Here is a 17,067-nt window from a genome sequence, read left to right on the forward strand (position 1 = left end):
TATATTTTTATATATATATATATATATTTCTATTAAATTTATATTTATTATATTTACATTTATTATATTTACATTTATTTTTATATATATTTACATTTATAGTTATTATATTCAACCCTAACCCATAAATATATATAAATAAATATAAATATATAAATATAAATAAATATATAAATATAAATATATATAAATATATATCACATCTATAACAGCTGGTCTAGAGCGTTAGGTCACTATGTGACGTCACTTCCGCTGCGGAAGCCACTGCTGATGTAAACAAAGCGTTAGCAGCAGGTTAGCTTCGTTAGCCTCGTTAGCTTCTCTGATGGAGACAAACTGAGCTCGATCCGACTTAAAGGGACTCCGGTTCGGCCCGCACCCTTCTGCTCTGTGTGATGGAGCCCGGCTCCGACTGAACCGAACCAGAACCATGTCCATGGAAGACCCGTTCTTCGTCGTCAAAGGGTCAGTGATGCTAACTGATGCTAACTGATGCTAACTGAGTGTTAGGGTTAGCCTGCAGAGACGTGACGGCTAATCTACGTTCAACCGTAACCATAGAAACCAGTTTAACCAGTTTAACCAGTTTAACTTTAACCACAGAGACAGAAACCAGTTTAACTTTAACCTCAGAGACAGAAACCAGTTTAACTTTAACCTCAGAGACAGAAACCAGTTTAACTTTAACCTCAGAGACAGAAACCAGTTTAACTTTAACCACAGAGACAGAAACCAGTTTAACTTTAACCACAGAGACAGAAACCAGTTTAACTTTAACCTCAGAGACAGAAACCAGTTTAACTTTAACCACAGAGACAGAAACCAGTTTAACTTTAACCTCAGAGACAGAAACCAGTTTAACTTTAACCTCAGAGACAGAAACCAGTTTAACTTTAACCACAGAGACAGAAACCAGTTTAACTTTAACCTCAGAGACAGAAACCAGTTTAACTTTAACCACAGAGACAGAAACCAGTTTAACTTTAACCACAGAGACAGAAACCAGTTTAACTTTAACCTCAGAGACAGAAACCAGTTTAACTTTAACCACAGAGACAGAAACCAGTTTAACTTTAACCTCAGAGACAGAAACCAGTTTAACTTTAACCACAGAGACAGAAACCAGTTTAACTTTAACCACAGAGACAGAAACCAGTTTAACTTTAACCTCAGAGACAGAAACCAGTTTAACTTTAACCACAGAGACAGAAACCAGTTTAACTTTAACCTCAGAGACAGAAACCAGTTTAACTTTAACCACAGAGACAGAAACCAGTTTAACTTTAACCACAGAGACAGAAACCAGTTTAACTTTAACCACAGAGACAGAAACCAGTTTAACTTTAACCACAGAGACAGAAACCAGTTTAACTTTAACCTCAGAGACAGAAACCAGTTTAACTTTAACCACAGAGACAGAAACCAGTTTAACTTTAACCTCAGAGACAGAAACCAGTTTAACTTTAACCTCAGAGACAGAAACCAGTTTAACTTTAACCACAGAGACAGAAACCAGTTTAACTTTAACCTCAGAGACAGAAACCAGTTTAACTTTAACCTCAGAGACAGAAACCAGTTTAACTTTAACCTCAGAGACAGAAACCAGTTTAACTTTAACCTCAGAGACAGAAACCAGTTTAACTTTAACCACAGAGACAGAAACCAGTTTAACTTTAACCTCAGAGACAGAAACCAGTTTAACTTTAACCACAGAGACAGAAACCAGTTTAACTTTAACCACAGAGACAGAAACCAGTTTAACTTTAACCTCAGAGACAGAAACCAGTTTAACTTTAACCACAGAGACAGAAACCAGTTTAACTTTAACCACAGAGACAGAAACCAGTTTAACTTTAACCTCAGAGACAGAAACCAGTTTAACTTTAACCTCAGAGACAGAAACCAGTTTAACTTTAACCTCAGAGACAGAAACCAGTTTAACTTTAACCACAGAGACAGAAACCAGTTTAACTTTAACCACAGAGACAGAAACCAGTTTAACTTTAACCTCAGAGACAGAAACCAGTTTAACTTTAACCTCAGAGACAGAAACCAGTTTAACTTTAACCTCAGAGACAGAAACCAGTTTAACTTTAACCTCAGAGACAGAAACCAGTTTAACTTTAACCACAGAGACAGAAACCAGTTTAACTTTAACCACAGAGACAGAAACCAGTTTAACTTTAACCTCAGAGACAGAAACCAGTTTAACTTTAACCACAGAGACAGAAACCAGTTTAACTTTAACCTCAGAGACAGAAACCAGTTTAACTTTAACCTCAGAGACAGAAACCAGTTTAACCACAGAGACAGAAACCAGTTTAACTTTAACCTCTGAGACAGAAACCAGTTTAACTTTAACCACAGAGACAGAAACCAGTTTAACTTTAACCACAGAGACAGAAACCAGTTTAACTTTAACCTCAGAGACAGAAACCAGTTTAACTTTAACCACAGAGACAGAAACCAGTTTAACTTTAACCACAGAGACAGAAACCAGTTTAACTTTAACCACAGAGACAGAAACCAGTTTAACTTTAACCTCAGAGACAGAAACCAGTTTAACTTTAACCACAGAGACAGAAACCAGTTTAACTTTAACCTCAGAGACAGAAACCAGTTTAACTTTAACCACAGAGACAGAAACCAGTTTAACTTTAACCACAGAGACAGAAACCAGTTTAACTTTAACCTCAGAGACAGAAACCAGTTTAACTTTAACCTCAGAGACAGAAACCAGTTTAACTTTAACCACAGAGACAGAAACCAGTTTAACTTTAACCACAGAGACAGAAACCAGTTTAACTTTAACCACAGAGACAGAAACCAGTTTAACTTTAACCACAGAGACAGAAACCAGTTTAACTTTAACCACAGAGACAGAAACCAGTTTAACTTTAACCACAGAGACAGAAACCAGTTTAACTTTAACCACAGAGACAGAAACCAGTTTAACTTTAACCTCAGAGACAGAAACCAGTTTAACTTTAACCTCAGAGACAGAAACCAGTTTAACTTTAACCTCAGAGACAGAAACCAGTTTAACTTTAACCTCAGAGACAGAAACCAGTTTAACTTTAACCACAGAGACAGAAACCAGTTTAACTTTAACCACAGAGACAGAAACCAGTTTAACTTTAACCACAGAGACAGAAACCAGTTTAACTTTAACCACAGAGACAGAAACCAGTTTAACTTTAACCTCAGAGACAGAAACCAGTTTAACTTTAACCACAGAGACAGAAACCAGTTTAACTTTAACCACAGAGACAGAAACCAGTTTAACTTTAACCACAGAGACAGAAACCAGTTTAACTTTAACCACAGAGACAGAAACCAGTTTAACTTTAACCACAGAGACAGAAACCAGTTTAACTTTAACCACAGAGACAGAAACCAGTTTAACTTTAACCACAGAGACAGAAACCAGTTTAACTTTAACCACAGAGACAGAAACCAGTTTAACTTTAACCACAGAGACAGAAACCAGTTTAACTTTAACCACAGAGACAGAAACCAGTTTAACTTTAACCTCAGAGACAGAAACCAGTTTAACTTTAACCTCAGAGACAGAAACCAGTTTAACTTTAACCTCAGAGACAGAAACCAGTTTAACTTTAACCTCAGAGACAGAAACCAGTTTAACTTTAACCACAGAGACAGAAACCAGTTTAACTTTAACCACAGAGACAGAAACCAGTTTAACTTTAACCACAGAGACAGAAACCAGTTTAACTTTAACCTCAGAGACAGAAACCAGTTTAACTTTAACCACAGAGACAGAAACCAGTTTAACTTTAACCACAGAGACAGAAACCAGTTTAACTTTAACCTCAGAGACAGAAACCAGTTTAACTTTAACCACAGAGACAGAAACCAGTTTAACTTTAACCACAGAGACAGAAACCAGTTTAACTTTAACCTCAGAGACAGAAACCAGTTTAACTTTAACCTCAGAGACAGAAACCAGTTTAACCAGTTTAAACTTATAGAAAAGTAAAATCAAATGTTAGATTTCTGTTTGTTCCCTCTGCAAATATTAAATCTCAGCTCCAGCCTCTGATCCTGGATCAGGTCTCAGGGGCAGCAGCTCCAGCCTCTGATCCTGGATCAGGTCTCAGGGGCAGCAGCTCCAGCCTCTGATCCTGGATCAGGTCTCAGGGGCAGCAGCTCCAGCCTCTGATCCTGGATCAGGTCTCAGGGGCAGCAGCTCCAGCCTCTGGTCCTGGATCAGGTCTCAGGGGCAGCAGCTCCAGCCTCTGATCCTGGATCAGGTCTCAGGGGCAGCAGCTCCAGCCTCTAGTTATGTTTAATAAAAATATAAATAAATATATTTTTATTATTATGATTCTAATAATAAAATAATAATGTCACTGATGATGTCACAGAGAGGTGCAGAAGGCCGTGAACGCAGCGCAGAGCCTCCACCACAGATGGAGCGAGCTGCTGCAGGACGGGGGCGGAGCCTCCAAGGAGGAAATGGACTGGACGACCAATGAGCTGAGGAACAGTCTGCGCTCCATCGAGTGGGACCTGGAGGACCTGGACGAGACCATCAATATCCTTTCAACAGTGTGTTTTCAGTGAGTTCAGGGACCTGAAAGCTTTTTAAAGGTTTGTCTTAACTGTCAGTGAACGCATCGTTGAGTCCAACCCAAAGAAGTTCAACCTGGACGCAGCTGAGCTGTCCAAGAGGAAAGCCTTCATCACCGGCACCAGACACACCGTGAAGGTACGGCCCACTGCGCACCGCCGAACAGGCTCTTCTGTAGTCGTAGATATTGGGACTTGTTGCTGCTCATGGGGGAATTGTTGGCTTGAGTGTGGTCTAGACCTACTCTATAGACGAATCCGGCAAAGTACCGCAAGTGAAGGTGGCGTCTCCTCCGGTCTGAGGCTCGTGAGCGGGAGCCGTCTTTAGAAGTGAACCTTTTCTCCAACGTCACAAACTTTCCCTCCTGAAGAGTCTGAGATTATTCCCTCCATCACTGATGAACCCGACGTTTACACTGTTCATCAGGTTTCCATGGTTACAGCCACTTAGGTTTCACAGTAACAGCTCAGTTCATTTCCTGTGTGTGACCACGGCAGCTAGCGTGAGCTAGCTAAGCACTGTTAGCTTAGTTGACGTTACTTTCTCACTGTGTTAAGCTCGACCCCTCATGCTGTTCACTGTGAGGTGAGTGTGAACCAGAACTGAGCAAACCTCTGTGAAGGTTCTGGATCCACTTCTGGAGAACATCTGCACAACCAGGGAATCCATGAAGAGCGCCCCTGTCTGAGGCAGTCTACATGGGTAAAGGTTTGAATCCCTGTAGGCCGTACGGCCTCAGACAGGGGCGCTCTTCATGAGGTCACGGTTTGAATCCCTGTAGACCGTACGGCCTCAGACAGGGGCGCTCTTCATGAGGTCACGGTTTGAATCCCTGTAGACCGTACGGCCTCAGACAGGGGCGCTCTTCATGAGGTCACGGTTTGATTCCCTGTAGACCGTACGGCCTCAGACAGGGGCGCTCTTCATGAGGTAAAGGTTTGAATCCCTGTTGACCGTGCGCATACTGAAGGGACACGCCACCTCAGAGATGCAGGTGCCGCTAGATGGACAAACACACAAACATATCGCCGGATTCGTATATATGTAAAGTGTTTTGAGATAACTTCTGTTATGATTTGACATGATTTGGTTACTCTGCTTTGATTTGAAACAATCCGATTGGCTAAGGTGTATCTGAAACACTGATAGATCTGTTTTGTTTCTCTTGAAGGAAATGAAAGAGCAGATGTCGAGTCCAACTGCTGCATCTGTGGACCGAAAGAACAAAGAGGTAATTAAACATACCTGAAGTACCCAACACTGCACACCCTCACCCGGTAACCTCTCTGCCCACCTGGTCTCTAAACATTAAACAAGATCATAGCATAGATACAGGAGGTCCCTGGAGGTGAAGGTGAGAGTAGGGGAGGTCCCTGGAGGTGAAGGTGAGAGTAGGGGAGGTCCCTGGAGGTGAAGGTGAGAGTAGGGGAGGTCCCTGGAGGTGAAGGTGAGGGTAGGGGAGGTTCCTTGAGGTGAAGGTGAGGGTAGGGGAGGTCCCTGGAGGTGAAGGTGAGGGTAGGGGAGGTCCCTGGAGGTGAAGGTGAGGGTAGGGGAGGTCCCTGGAGGTGAAGGTGAGAGTAGGGGAGGTCCCTGGAGGTGAAGGTGAGGGTAGGGGAGGTTCCTTGAGGTGAAGGTGAGGGTAGGGGAGGTTCCTTGAGGTGAAGGTGAGGGTAGGGGAGGTCCCTGGAGGTGAAGGTGAGGGTAGGGGAGGTCCCTGGAGGTGAAGGTGAGGGTAGGGGAGGTCCCTGGAGGTGAAGGTGAGGGTAGGGGAGGTTCCTTGAGGTGAAGGTGAGGGTAGGGGAGGTTCCTTGAGGTGAAGGTGAGGGTATGGGAGGTCCCTGGAGGTGAAGGTGAGGGTAGGGGAGGTTCCTTGAGGTGAAGGTGAGGGTATGGGAGGTCCTTGGAGGTGACGGTGAGGGAATGGGAGGTCCTTGGAGGTGACGGTGAGGGAATGGGAGTTCCTTGGAGTGAAGGTGAGGGGAGGGGAAGTACTTGGAGGTAAAGGGGAGGGGAGGTCCTTGGAGGTAAAGGTGAGGGTAGGGGAGGTTCTTGGAGGTGAGGTTATGGGAGGTCACTGGAGATGAAGGTGAGGGTATGGGATGTCGCAGGAGGTGACGTGACGGTGAGGGTATGGGAGGTCCTTGGAGGTGAAGGTGAGGGAATGGGAGTTCCTTGGAGGTGAAGGTGAAGGTGAGGGAATGGGAGTTCCTTGGAGGTGAAGGTGAGGGAATGGGAGGTCCTTGGAGGTGAAGGTGAAGGTGAGGGAATGGGAGGTCCTTGGAGGTGAAGGTGAGGGAATGGGAGTTCCTTGGAGGTGAAGGTGAGGGAATGGGAGTTCCTTGGAGGTGAAGGTGAGGGAATGGGAGTTCCTTGGAATGAAGGTGAGGGAATGGGAGGTCCTTGGAGGTGAAGGTGAAGGTGAAGGTGAGGGAATGGGAGGTCCTTGGAGGTGAAGGTGAGGGAATGGGAGTTCCTTGGAGGTGAAGGTGAGGGAATGGGAGTTCCTTGGAGGTGAAGGTGAGGAATGGGAGGTCCTTGGAGGTGAAGGTGAGGGAATGGGAGGTCCTTGGAGGTGAAGGTAACGGTGAGGGAGGTCCTTGGAGGTGAAGGTGAGGGTATGGGAGGTCCTTAGAGGTGAAGGTGAGGGTATGGGAGTTTTCTGGGTGGAAGTAGAGCTGCTTGTGATCAAAAATATCTGATAGTGTGTGTTTGTGTTGTTGTGATGTCCAGTCTCTGCTCGGTGAACGTGGTGCTCAGGGTCCAATTTGGCAGCCCGGACCTGATAAATACAGCCGACTGGACCGCCAACTGCAGAACGCCAACTCTCAATTTATAGAGGAACAGCAGGTCCAGCAGCAGGTACAGTAGCCCTGGACCAATAAAACAGCCACTCACAGAGCTCTGAGATGTGGTTAAATATCAGTTTGGTGAAATGAGAATGTTTTGGACAATGTGATATAAGTCATGTGTGCCTTTGTTTGTATTAGCTGATGGCAGAGCAGCAGGATGAACAGCTGGAGCTTGTGTCCGGAACAATCGGAGTCCTGAAGAACATGTCTGAGAGGATCGGCATGGAGCTGGATGAACAGGCCGTGTAAGAACTTTCAGATAGATCATCACTGAGAGGGATCTCCCCCACATCTCAAGTTCATTTTCCGAGAACCAAGTTAGGCCTTGTAACAGTGGTGAGCATGGTTAAGAAAGAGGGGTCACACAGGAGGTGGGACAACTACAGGAGGAGAGGGACGCCTACAGGAGGAGAGGGATGCATACGGGAGGGAGGGACGCCTACAGGAGGGAGGGACGCCTACAGGAGGAGAGGGACACCTACAGGAGGAGAGGGATGCATACGGGAGGGAGGGACGCCTACAGGAGGAGAGGGACACCTACAGGAGGAGAGGGACACCTACAGGAGGAGAGGGACAACTACAGGAGGAGAGGGACGCCTACAGGAGGAGAGGGATGCATACGTGAGGGAGGGACAACTACAGGAGGAGAGGGACGCCTACAGGAAGAGAGGGATGCATACGGGAGGGAGGGACAACTACAGGAGGAGAGGGACACCTACAGGAGGAGAGGGACGCCTACAGGAGGAGAGGGATGCATACGTGAGGGAGGGACAACTACAGGAGGAGAGGGACACCTACAGGAGGAGAGGGACGCCTACAGGAGGAGAGGGATGCATACGTGAGGGAGGGACAACTACAGGAGGGAGGGACGCCTACAGGAGGGAGGGACGCCTACAGGAGGAGAGGGACGCCTACAGGAGGAGAGGGACGCCTACAGGAGGAGAGGGATGCATACGGGAGGGAGGGACGCCTACAGGAGGGAGGGACGCCTACAGGAGGAGAGGGACACCTACAGGAGGAGAGGGACACCTACAGGAGGGAGGGACACCTACAGGAGGGAGGGACACCTACAGGAGGAGAGGGACACCTACAGGAGGAGAGGGATGCATACGGGAGGGAGGGACAACTACAGGAGGAGAGGGACGCCTACAGGAGGAGAGGGATGCATACGGGAGGGAGGGACGCCTACAGGAGGGAGGGACGCCTACAGGAGGAGAGGGACACCTACAGGAAGAGAGGGATGCATACGGGAGGGAGGGACAACTACAGGAGGAGAGGGACACCTACAGGAGGAGAGGGACGCCTACAGGAGGAGAGGGATGCATACGTGAGGGAGGGACAACTACAGGAGGAGAGGGACACCTACAGGAGGAGAGGGACGCCTACAGGAGGAGAGGGATGCATACGTGAGGGAGGGACAACTACAGGAGGGAGGGACGCCTACAGGAGGGAGGGACGCCTACAGGAGGAGAGGGACGCCTACAGGAGGAGAGGGACACCTACAGGAGGAGAGGGACACCTACAGGAGGAGAGGGATGCATACGGGAGGGAGGGACGCCTACAGGAGGGAGGGACGCCTACAGGAGGAGAGGGACACCTACAGGAGGAGAGGGACACCTACAGGAGGAGAGGGACACCTACAGGAGGAGAGGGACGCCTACAGGAGGAGAGGGATGCATACGTGAGGGAGGGACAACTACAGGAGGAGAGGGACGCCTACAGGAAGAGAGGGATGCATACGGGAGGGAGGGACAACTACAGGAGGAGAGGGACACCTACAGGAGGAGAGGGACACCTACAGGAGGAGAGGGACAACTACAGGAGGTAAGGGACACCTACAGGAGGAGAGGGACAACTACAGTAGGTGAGAGACAACTACAGGAGGGTGGGACAACTACAGGAGGAGAGGGACACCTACAGGAGGAGAGGGACACCTACAGGAGGAGAGGGACACCTACAGGAGGAGAGGGACAACTACAGGAGGAGAGGGACACCTACAGGAGGAGAGGGACAACTACAGTAGGTGAGAGACAACTACAGGAGGGTGGGACAACTACAGGAGGAGAGGGACACCTACAGGAGGAGAGGGACACCTACAGGAGGAGAGGGACACCTACAGGAGGGTGGGACACCTACAGGAGGAGAGGGACACCTACAGGAGGAGAGGGACACCTACAGGAGGAGAGGGACACCTACAGGAGGGAGGGACGCCTACAGGAGGGAGGGACGCCTACAGGAGGAGAGGGACACCTACAGGAGGAGAGGGACACCTACAGGAGGGAGGGACACCTACAGGAGGGAGGGACACCTACAGGAGGAGAGGGACAACTACAGTAGGTGAGAGACAACTACAGGAGGGTGGGACACCTACAGGAGTGAGGGACACCTACAGGAGGGAGGGACACCTACAGGAAGAGAGGGACAACTACAGGAGGGAGGGACACCTACAGGAAGAGAGGGACAACTACAGGAGGGAGGGACACCTACAGGAGTGAGGGACACCTACAGGAGGGAGGGACACCTACAGGAAGAGAGGGACAACTACAGGAGGGAGGGACACCTACAGGACGAGAGGGACACCTACAGGAGGAGAGGGACACCTACAGGAGGGAGGGACACCTACAGGAGGGAGGGACACCTACAGGACGAGAGGGACACCTACAGGAGGAGAGGGACACCTACAGGAGGGAGGGACACCTACAGGAGGGAGGGACACCTACAGGAGGGAGGGACACCTACAGGAGGTGACTGACAACTACAGGAGGTGAGAGACAACTACAGTAGGTGAGGGACAACTACAGGATGGGAGGGACAACTACAGTAGGTGAGAGACAACTACAGGAGGTGAGGGACAACTACAGGAGGTGAGAGACAACTACAGGAGGTGAGGGACAACTACAGGATGGGAGGGACAACTACAGGAGGTGAGAGACAACTACAGGAGGTGAGGGACAACTACAGGAGGTGAGAGACAACTACAGGAGGAGAGGGACAACTACAGTAGGTGAACACCGATCTTTCAAAAGGAAGACAACCTGCTCTTCCTCTAAGCCACAGCCAAACCGTTCCTTAACAAAAGTCATCTCAAGACACGTTGCATATAGAGTCGCTGAAGACCACACTCCGACCTATTTATCCTTAATATAGACCCATGGTTAGGGTTGGTCTCTGGTTGCTTCCTGGTTGACCTCTGGCTATTTGCTCATTGGTTACGGCTGGTCTCTGGTTGGCCTCTGGTTGGTTCCTGGTTGGCCTCTGGTTGGTTCCTGGTTGGCCTGTGGTTGGTTCCTGGTTGGCCTCTGGTTGGCCTCTGGTTGGTTCCTGGTTGGCCTCTGGCTGGTTCCTGATTGGCCTCTGGTTGGTTCCTGGTTGGCCTGTGGTTGGTTCCTGGTTGGCCTCTGGCTGGTTCCTGATTGGCCTCTGGTTGGTTCCTGATTGGCCTCTGGTTGGTTCCTGGTTGGCCTCTGGCTGGTTCCTGATTGGCCTCTGGTTGGTTCCTGGTTGGTCTCTGGTTGGTTCCTGGTTGGCCTCTGGCTGGTTCCTGGTTGGCCTGTGGTTGGTTCCTGGTTGGCCTCTGGTTGGTTCCTGGTTTGCCTCTGGCTGGTTCCTGGTTGGCCTGTGGTTGGTTCCTGGTTGGCCTCTGGTTGGCCTCTGGTTGGTTCCTGGTTGGCCTCTGGCTGGTTCCTGGTTGGCCTCTGGTTGGTTCCTGGTTGGCCTCTGGCTGGTTCCTGGTTGGCCTGTGGTTGGTTCCTGGTTGGCCTGTGGTTGGTTCCTGGTTTGCCTCTGGCTGGTTCCTGGTTGGCCTGTGGTTGGTTCCTGGTTGGCCTCTGGTTGGTTCCTGGTTGGCCTCTGGTTGGTTCCTGGTTGGCCTCTGGCTGGTTTCTGGTTGGCCTCTGGTTGGTTCCTGGTTGGCCTCTGGTTGGTTCCTGGTTGGCCTCTGGCTGGTTCCTGGTTGGCCTCCTGGTTGGTTCCTGGTTGGCCTCTGGTTGGTTCCTGGTTGGCCTCTGGCTGGTTCCTGGTTGGCCTCTGGTTGGTTCCTGGTTGGCCTCTGGTTGGTTCCTGGTTGGCCTCTGGTTGGTTCCTGGTTCGCCTCTGGCTGGTTCCTGGTTTGCCTCTGGCTGGTTCCTGGTTGGCCTGTGGTTGGTTCCTGGTTGGCCTCTGGTTGGCCTCTGGTTGGTTCCTGGTTGGCCTCTGGCTGGTTCCTGGTTGGCCTCTGGTTGGTTCCTGGTTGGCCTCTGGCTGGTTCCTGTCTGGTTCCTGGTTGGTTCCTGGTTGGCCTCTGGTTGGTTCCTGGTTGGCCTCTGGTTGGTTCCTGGTTGGCCTCCTGGTTGGTTCCTGGTTGGCCTCTGGTTGGTTCCTGGTTGGCCTCTGGCTGGTTCCTGGTTGGCCTCTGGCTGGTTCCTGGTTGGCCTCTGGCTGGTTCCTGGTTGGCCTCTGGTTGGTTCCTGGTTGGCCTCCTGGTTGGTTCCTGGTTGGCCTCTGGTTGGTTCCTGGTTGGCCTCTGGTTGGTTCCTGGTTGGCCTCCTGGTTGGTTCCTGGTTGGCCTCTGGTTGGTTCCTGGTTGGCCTCTGGTTGGTTCCTGGTTGGCCTCTGGCTGGTTCCTGGTTGGCCTCTGGTTGGTTCCTGGTTGGCCTCCTGGTTGGTTCCTGGTTGGTTCCTGGTTGGCCTCTGGCTGGTTCCTGGTTGGCCTCTGGTTAATTCCTGGTTGGCCTCTGGTTAATTCCTGGTTGGCCTCTGGTTGGTTCCTGGTTGGCCTCTGGCTGGTTCCTGGTTGGCCTCTGGTTGGTTCCTGGTTGGCCTCTGGCTGGTTCCTGGTTGGTTCCTGGTTGGCCTCTGGCTGGTTCCTGGTTGGCCTCTGGTTGGTTCCTGGTTGGCCTCCTGGTTGGTTCCTGGTTGGCCTCTGGTTGGTTCCTGGTTGGCCTCTGGTTGGCCTCTGGTTGGTTCCTGGTTGGCCTCTGGCTGGTTCCTGGTTGGCCTCTGGTTGGTTCCTGGTTGGCCTCCTGGTTGGTTCCTGGTTGGCCTCTGGCTGGTTCCTGGTTGGCCTCTGGCTGGTTCCTGGTTGGCCTCTGGCTGGTTCCTGGCTGGTTCCTGGTTGGTTCCTGATTGGCCTCTGGCTGGTTCCTGGTTGGCCTCTGGTTGGTTCCTGGTTGGCCTGTGGTTGGTTCCTGGTTGGCCTCTGGCTGGTTCCTGGTTGGCCTCTGGTTGGTTCCTGGTTGGCCTCTGGCTGGTTCCTGTCTGGTTCCTGGTTGGTTCCTGGTTGGCCTCTGGCTGGTTCCTGGTTGGCCTCTGGTTGGTTCCTGGTTGGCCTCCTGGTTGGTTCCTGGTTGGCCTCTGGTTGGTTCCTGGTTGGCCTCTGGTTGGTTCCTGGTTGGCCTCTGGTTGGTTCCTGGTTGGCCTCTGGTTGGTTCCTGGTTGGCCTCTGGTTGGTTCCTGGTTGGCCTCTGGTTGGTTCCTGGTTGGCCTCTGGCTGGTTCCTGGATGGTTCCTGGTTGGTTCCTGGTTGGCCTCTGGCTGGTTCCTGGTTGGCCTCTGGTTGGTTCCTGGTTGGCCTCTGGCTGGTTCCTGGTTGGCCTCTGGTTGGTTCCTGGTTGGCCTCTGGTTGGTTCCTGGTTGGCCTCTGGTTGGTTCCTGGTTGGCCTCTGGCTGGTTCCTGGTTGGCCTCTGGTTGGTTCCTGGTTGGCCTCTGGTTGGTTCCTGGTTGGCCTCTGGTTGGTTCCTGGTTGGCCTCCTGGTTGGTTCCTGGTTGGCCTCTGGTTGGTTCCTGGTTGGCCTCTGGTTGGTTCCTGGTTGGCCTCTGGTTGGTTCCTGGTTGGCCTCTGGTTGGTTCCTGGTTGGCCTCTGGCTGGTTCCTGGTTGGCCTCTGGTTGGTTCCTGGTTGGCCTCTGGCTGGTTCCTGGTTGGCCTCTGGTTGGTTCCTGGTTGGCCTCTGGTTGGTTCCTGGTTGGCCTCTGGTTGGTTCCTGGTTGGCCTCTGGTTGGTTCCTGGTTGGCCTCTGGTTGGTTCCTGGTTGGCCTCTGGTTGGTTCCTGGTTGGCCTCCTGGTTGGTTCCTGGTTGGCCTCTGGTTGGTTCCTGGTTGGCCTCTGGTTGGTTCCTGGTTGGCCTCTGGTTGGTTCCTGGTTGGCCTCTGGCTGGTTCCTGGTTGGCCTCTGGTTGGTTCCTGGTTGGCCTCTGGCTGGTTCCTGGTTGGCCTCTGGTTGGTTCCTGGTTGGCCTCTGGTTGGTTCCTGGTTGGCCTCTGGTTGGTTCCTGGTTGGCCTCTGGTTGGTTCCTGGTTGGCCTCTGGTTGGTTCCTGGTTGGCCTCTGGTTGGTTCCTGGTTGGCCTCTGGTTGGTTCCTGGTTGGCCTCCTGGTTGGTTCCTGGTTGGCCTCTGGTTGGTTCCTGGTTGGCCTCTGGTTGGTTCCTGGTTGGCCTCTGGTTGGTTCCTGGTTGGCCTCTGGTTGGTTCCTGGTTGGCCTCTGGTTGGTTCCTGGTTGGCCTCTGGCTGGTTCCTGGTTGGCCTCTGGCTGGTTCCTGGTTGGCCTCTGGCTGGTTCCTGGTTAGCCTCTGGTTGGTTCCTGGTTGGCCTCCTGGTTGGTTCCTGGTTGGCCTCTGGTTGGTTCCTGGTTGGCCTCTGGTTGGTTCCTGGTTGGCCTCTGGTTGGTTCCTGGTTGGCCTCTGGTTGGTTCCTGGTTGGCCTCTGGCTGGTTGCTCATTGGTTGCGGTTGGTCTCTTGTCGGTTCCAGAGTTGTTGAGTCTTTGTGTTTTGCTTGCAGGATGTTGGACGACTTCACTCATGAGGTGGACAACACGCAGTCTCGATTGGACAACGTCATGAAGAAACTGGCCAAAGTGTCTCACATGACCAGCGGTAAACTGCACCTCGACACAGGATTTGACCCTCAGTGCCTCTGCTGCCAAGTGTCAGAGTTAGACCAGTGCTATAATCAGTAACTGTGACACAGCTCCAGGTCACTTGTTGTTCCTGCAGATGATCAGCAGCAGACGTAGTTCTCAGTGTCTGCTTCCATCAGTTCATTAATAGTTACTTCTTATTATTTTGTTGTTTACTTTATTAACGTTTGATTTCCACAGATCGTCGTCAGTGGTGTGCTATCGCCGTGTTGCTCGGTATCCTCTTCGTGGTCATCCTCCTCTTCTTCATCCTCTGATTGATGCCTCTTCCTGTCAGCAAGGAGCTCGTCTTACATCTGTGTCTCTACTGAGTTCTACTGGACCCTCCTGGACCCTACTGAGCTCCTCTGGACCCTCCTGGACTCTACTGAGTTCTACTTGACCCTCCTGGACTCTACTGAGTTCTACTGGACCCTCCTGGACTCTACTGAGTTCTACTGGACCCTCCTGGACTCTACTGAGCTCCTCTGGACCCTCCTGGACTCTACTGAGTTCTACTGGACCCTCCTGGACTCTACTGAGTTCTACTGGACCCTCCTGGACTCTACTGAGTTCTACTGGACCCTCCTGGACTCTACTGAGTTCTACTGGACCCTCCTGGACCCTACTGAGCTCCTCTGGACCCTCCTGGACTCTACTGAGTTCTACTGGACCCTCCTGGACCCTACTGAGCTCCTCTGGACCCTCCTGGACTCTACTGAGTTCTACTGGACCCTCCTGGACTCTACTGAGCTCCTCTGGACCCTCCTGGACTCTACTGAGCTCCTCTGGACCCTCCTGGACCCTACTGAGCTCCTCTGGACCCTCCTGGACTCTACTGAGTTCTACTGGACCCTCCTGGACTCTACTGAGTTCTACTGGACCCTCCTGGACCCTAATGAGTTCTACTGGACCCTCCTGGACTCTACTGAGTTCTACTGGACCCTCCTGGACCCTACTGAGCTCCTCTGGACCCTCCTGGACTCTACTGAGCTCCTCTGGACCCTCCTGGACTCTACTGAGCTCCTCTGGACCCTCCTGGACTCTACTGAGCTCCTCTGGACACTTCTGGTCTCTCATGGACCCCCCTTTACCCCCCTGGACCCTCCTGGACCCTCCTGGACCCTCCTGGACCCCCCTGGACCCCCCTGGACCCCCCTGGACCCTCCTGGACCCCCCTGGACCCCCCTGGACCCCCCTGGACCCTCGTCTCTTCCTGAGTGTGTGTTAAAATCATGGCAGTGTTCAAAACATGTGGAAACGCGTTTGATGTTTCTGTTCGACGTGAAACTGTGAAGAATTTAGAGATTATGTTTGTTTGTTAACTCCAGATTAACTCCAGTTTAACTCCAGATTAACTCCAGTTTAACTCCAGTTTAACTCCAGATTAACTCCAGATTAACTCCAGTTTAACTCCAGATTAACTCCAGTTTAACTCCAGATTAACTCCAGTTTAACTCCAGTTTAACTCCAGTTTAACTCCAGATTAACTCCAGTTTAACTCCAGATTAACTCCAGATTAACTCCAGTTTAACTCCAGTTTAACTCCAGTTTAACTCCAGATTAACTCCAGTTTAACTCCAGTTTAACTCCAGATTAACCCCAGATTAACTCCAGATTAACTCCAGATTAACTCCAGTTTAACTCCAGATTAACTCCAGTTTTACTCCAGATTAACTCCAGTTTAACTCCAGTTTTACTCCAGATTAACTCCAGTTTAACTCCAGTTTAACTCCAGTTTAACTCCAGTTTTACTCCAGATTAACTCCAGTTTAACTCCAGTTTAACTCCAGTTTTACTCCAGATTAACTCCAGTTTAACTCCAGTTTTACTCCAGTTTAGTTCCAGATTAACTCCAGTTTAATTCCAGCTTAACTCCAGATTAGTTCCAGTTTAATTCCAGATTAACTCCAGTTTAACTCCACATTAACTCCAGTTTAGTTCCAGTTTAATTCCAGATTAACTCCAGTTTAATTCCAGATTAACTCCAGTTTAACTCCAGTTTAACTCCAGTTTAACTCCAGTTTAACGCCAGTTTTACTCCAGTTTAGTTCCAGATTAACTCCAGTTTAATTCCAGATTAACTCCAGATTAGTTTAACCTGAGGTCAGAGTTTGTTCGTGGTTTGTGGAAAATAATGTAATAACACTAAAACTTCCTGTTTGTGTGTTTTTGTTTTACTGACTGAAAGTTTCTGTGAATTTGTTTTATTTTGTTTTATTTTGTTAAACCACTTCCTGCTGATGTTTCAGAGTAAAAGCTTCTCACATGAATCACTTTTAATGTGAAGCTGCAGGAAGTGCAGTCCTGAAGGGTGGCGAGTGAGGTCACTTCCTGTTTGGTATAAGTTGGTTGAAATCAGGTGACAGGTGTTCAGACCCGCGGGTCGTCCTGCGTCAGCGTTACGGTACGTCTGCTTCCTGTTTCCTGTGTGGAATCAAACCGGTGTTCAAACTTAACTCAGTGTTTTCTTTAATTATTGTTCTTAAATTCTTTTAATTCAGCAGGTTTCGTAAATTCAACAGAACCTGAAACAGTGTTTCCTGTTTCCTGTTTCCTGTTTCCTGTTTTCACTCAAATAAACGACCTTCACACTGAGAAGCGTCCGTTTGTTTCACCGCTGCTGTTCAGCCGAGACGCTCGTCTGCACTCAACGACGCGTCAGGGATCAAGTTTAACTCCAGTTTAACTCCAGTTTAACTCCAGTTTAGTTCCAGTTTAGTTCCAGTTTAACTCCAGTTTAACTCCAGATT

The 17,067-nt window shown here is 50.2% G+C and overlaps 1 protein-coding gene across 1 annotated transcript; it reads left to right on the forward strand.

Annotated features, from left to right (window-relative positions):
- Nucleotides 1-270: 270 nt before the first annotated feature.
- stx6 (syntaxin 6) lies at nt 271-15,774 on the forward strand. The gene is made up of 8 exons (XM_083940215.1): nt 271-465; nt 4,389-4,558; nt 4,638-4,732; nt 5,766-5,825; nt 7,325-7,453; nt 7,582-7,688; nt 14,197-14,291; nt 14,516-15,774. Exons 1-8 carry the CDS (start codon nt 431-433, stop codon nt 14,590-14,592), a joined length of 768 nt encoding a protein of 255 aa, XP_083796341.1. The 5' UTR covers nt 271-430; the 3' UTR covers nt 14,593-15,774.
- Nucleotides 15,775-17,067: the final 1,293 nt, after the last annotated feature.

This window comes from Echiichthys vipera (assembly GCF_963691815.1).
Source record: "Echiichthys vipera genome assembly, chromosome: 3".
NCBI lineage: Eukaryota > Metazoa > Chordata > Actinopteri > Perciformes > Trachinidae > Echiichthys > Echiichthys vipera.

Bases quoted from the DNA above. Each gene is read 5' to 3' on its own strand.
- stx6 (XM_083940215.1), top strand. From the start codon at position 431: ATGTCCATGGAAGACCCGTTCTTCGTCGTCAAAGG. The intron at 7,454-7,581 runs GTACAGTAGCCC...TGTTTGTATTAG, and splicing joins AACAGCAGGTCCAGCAGCAG to CTGATGGCAGAGCAGCAGGA. The intron at 7,689-14,196 runs GTAAGAACTTTC...TTTTGCTTGCAG, and splicing joins GAGCTGGATGAACAGGCCGT to GATGTTGGACGACTTCACTC.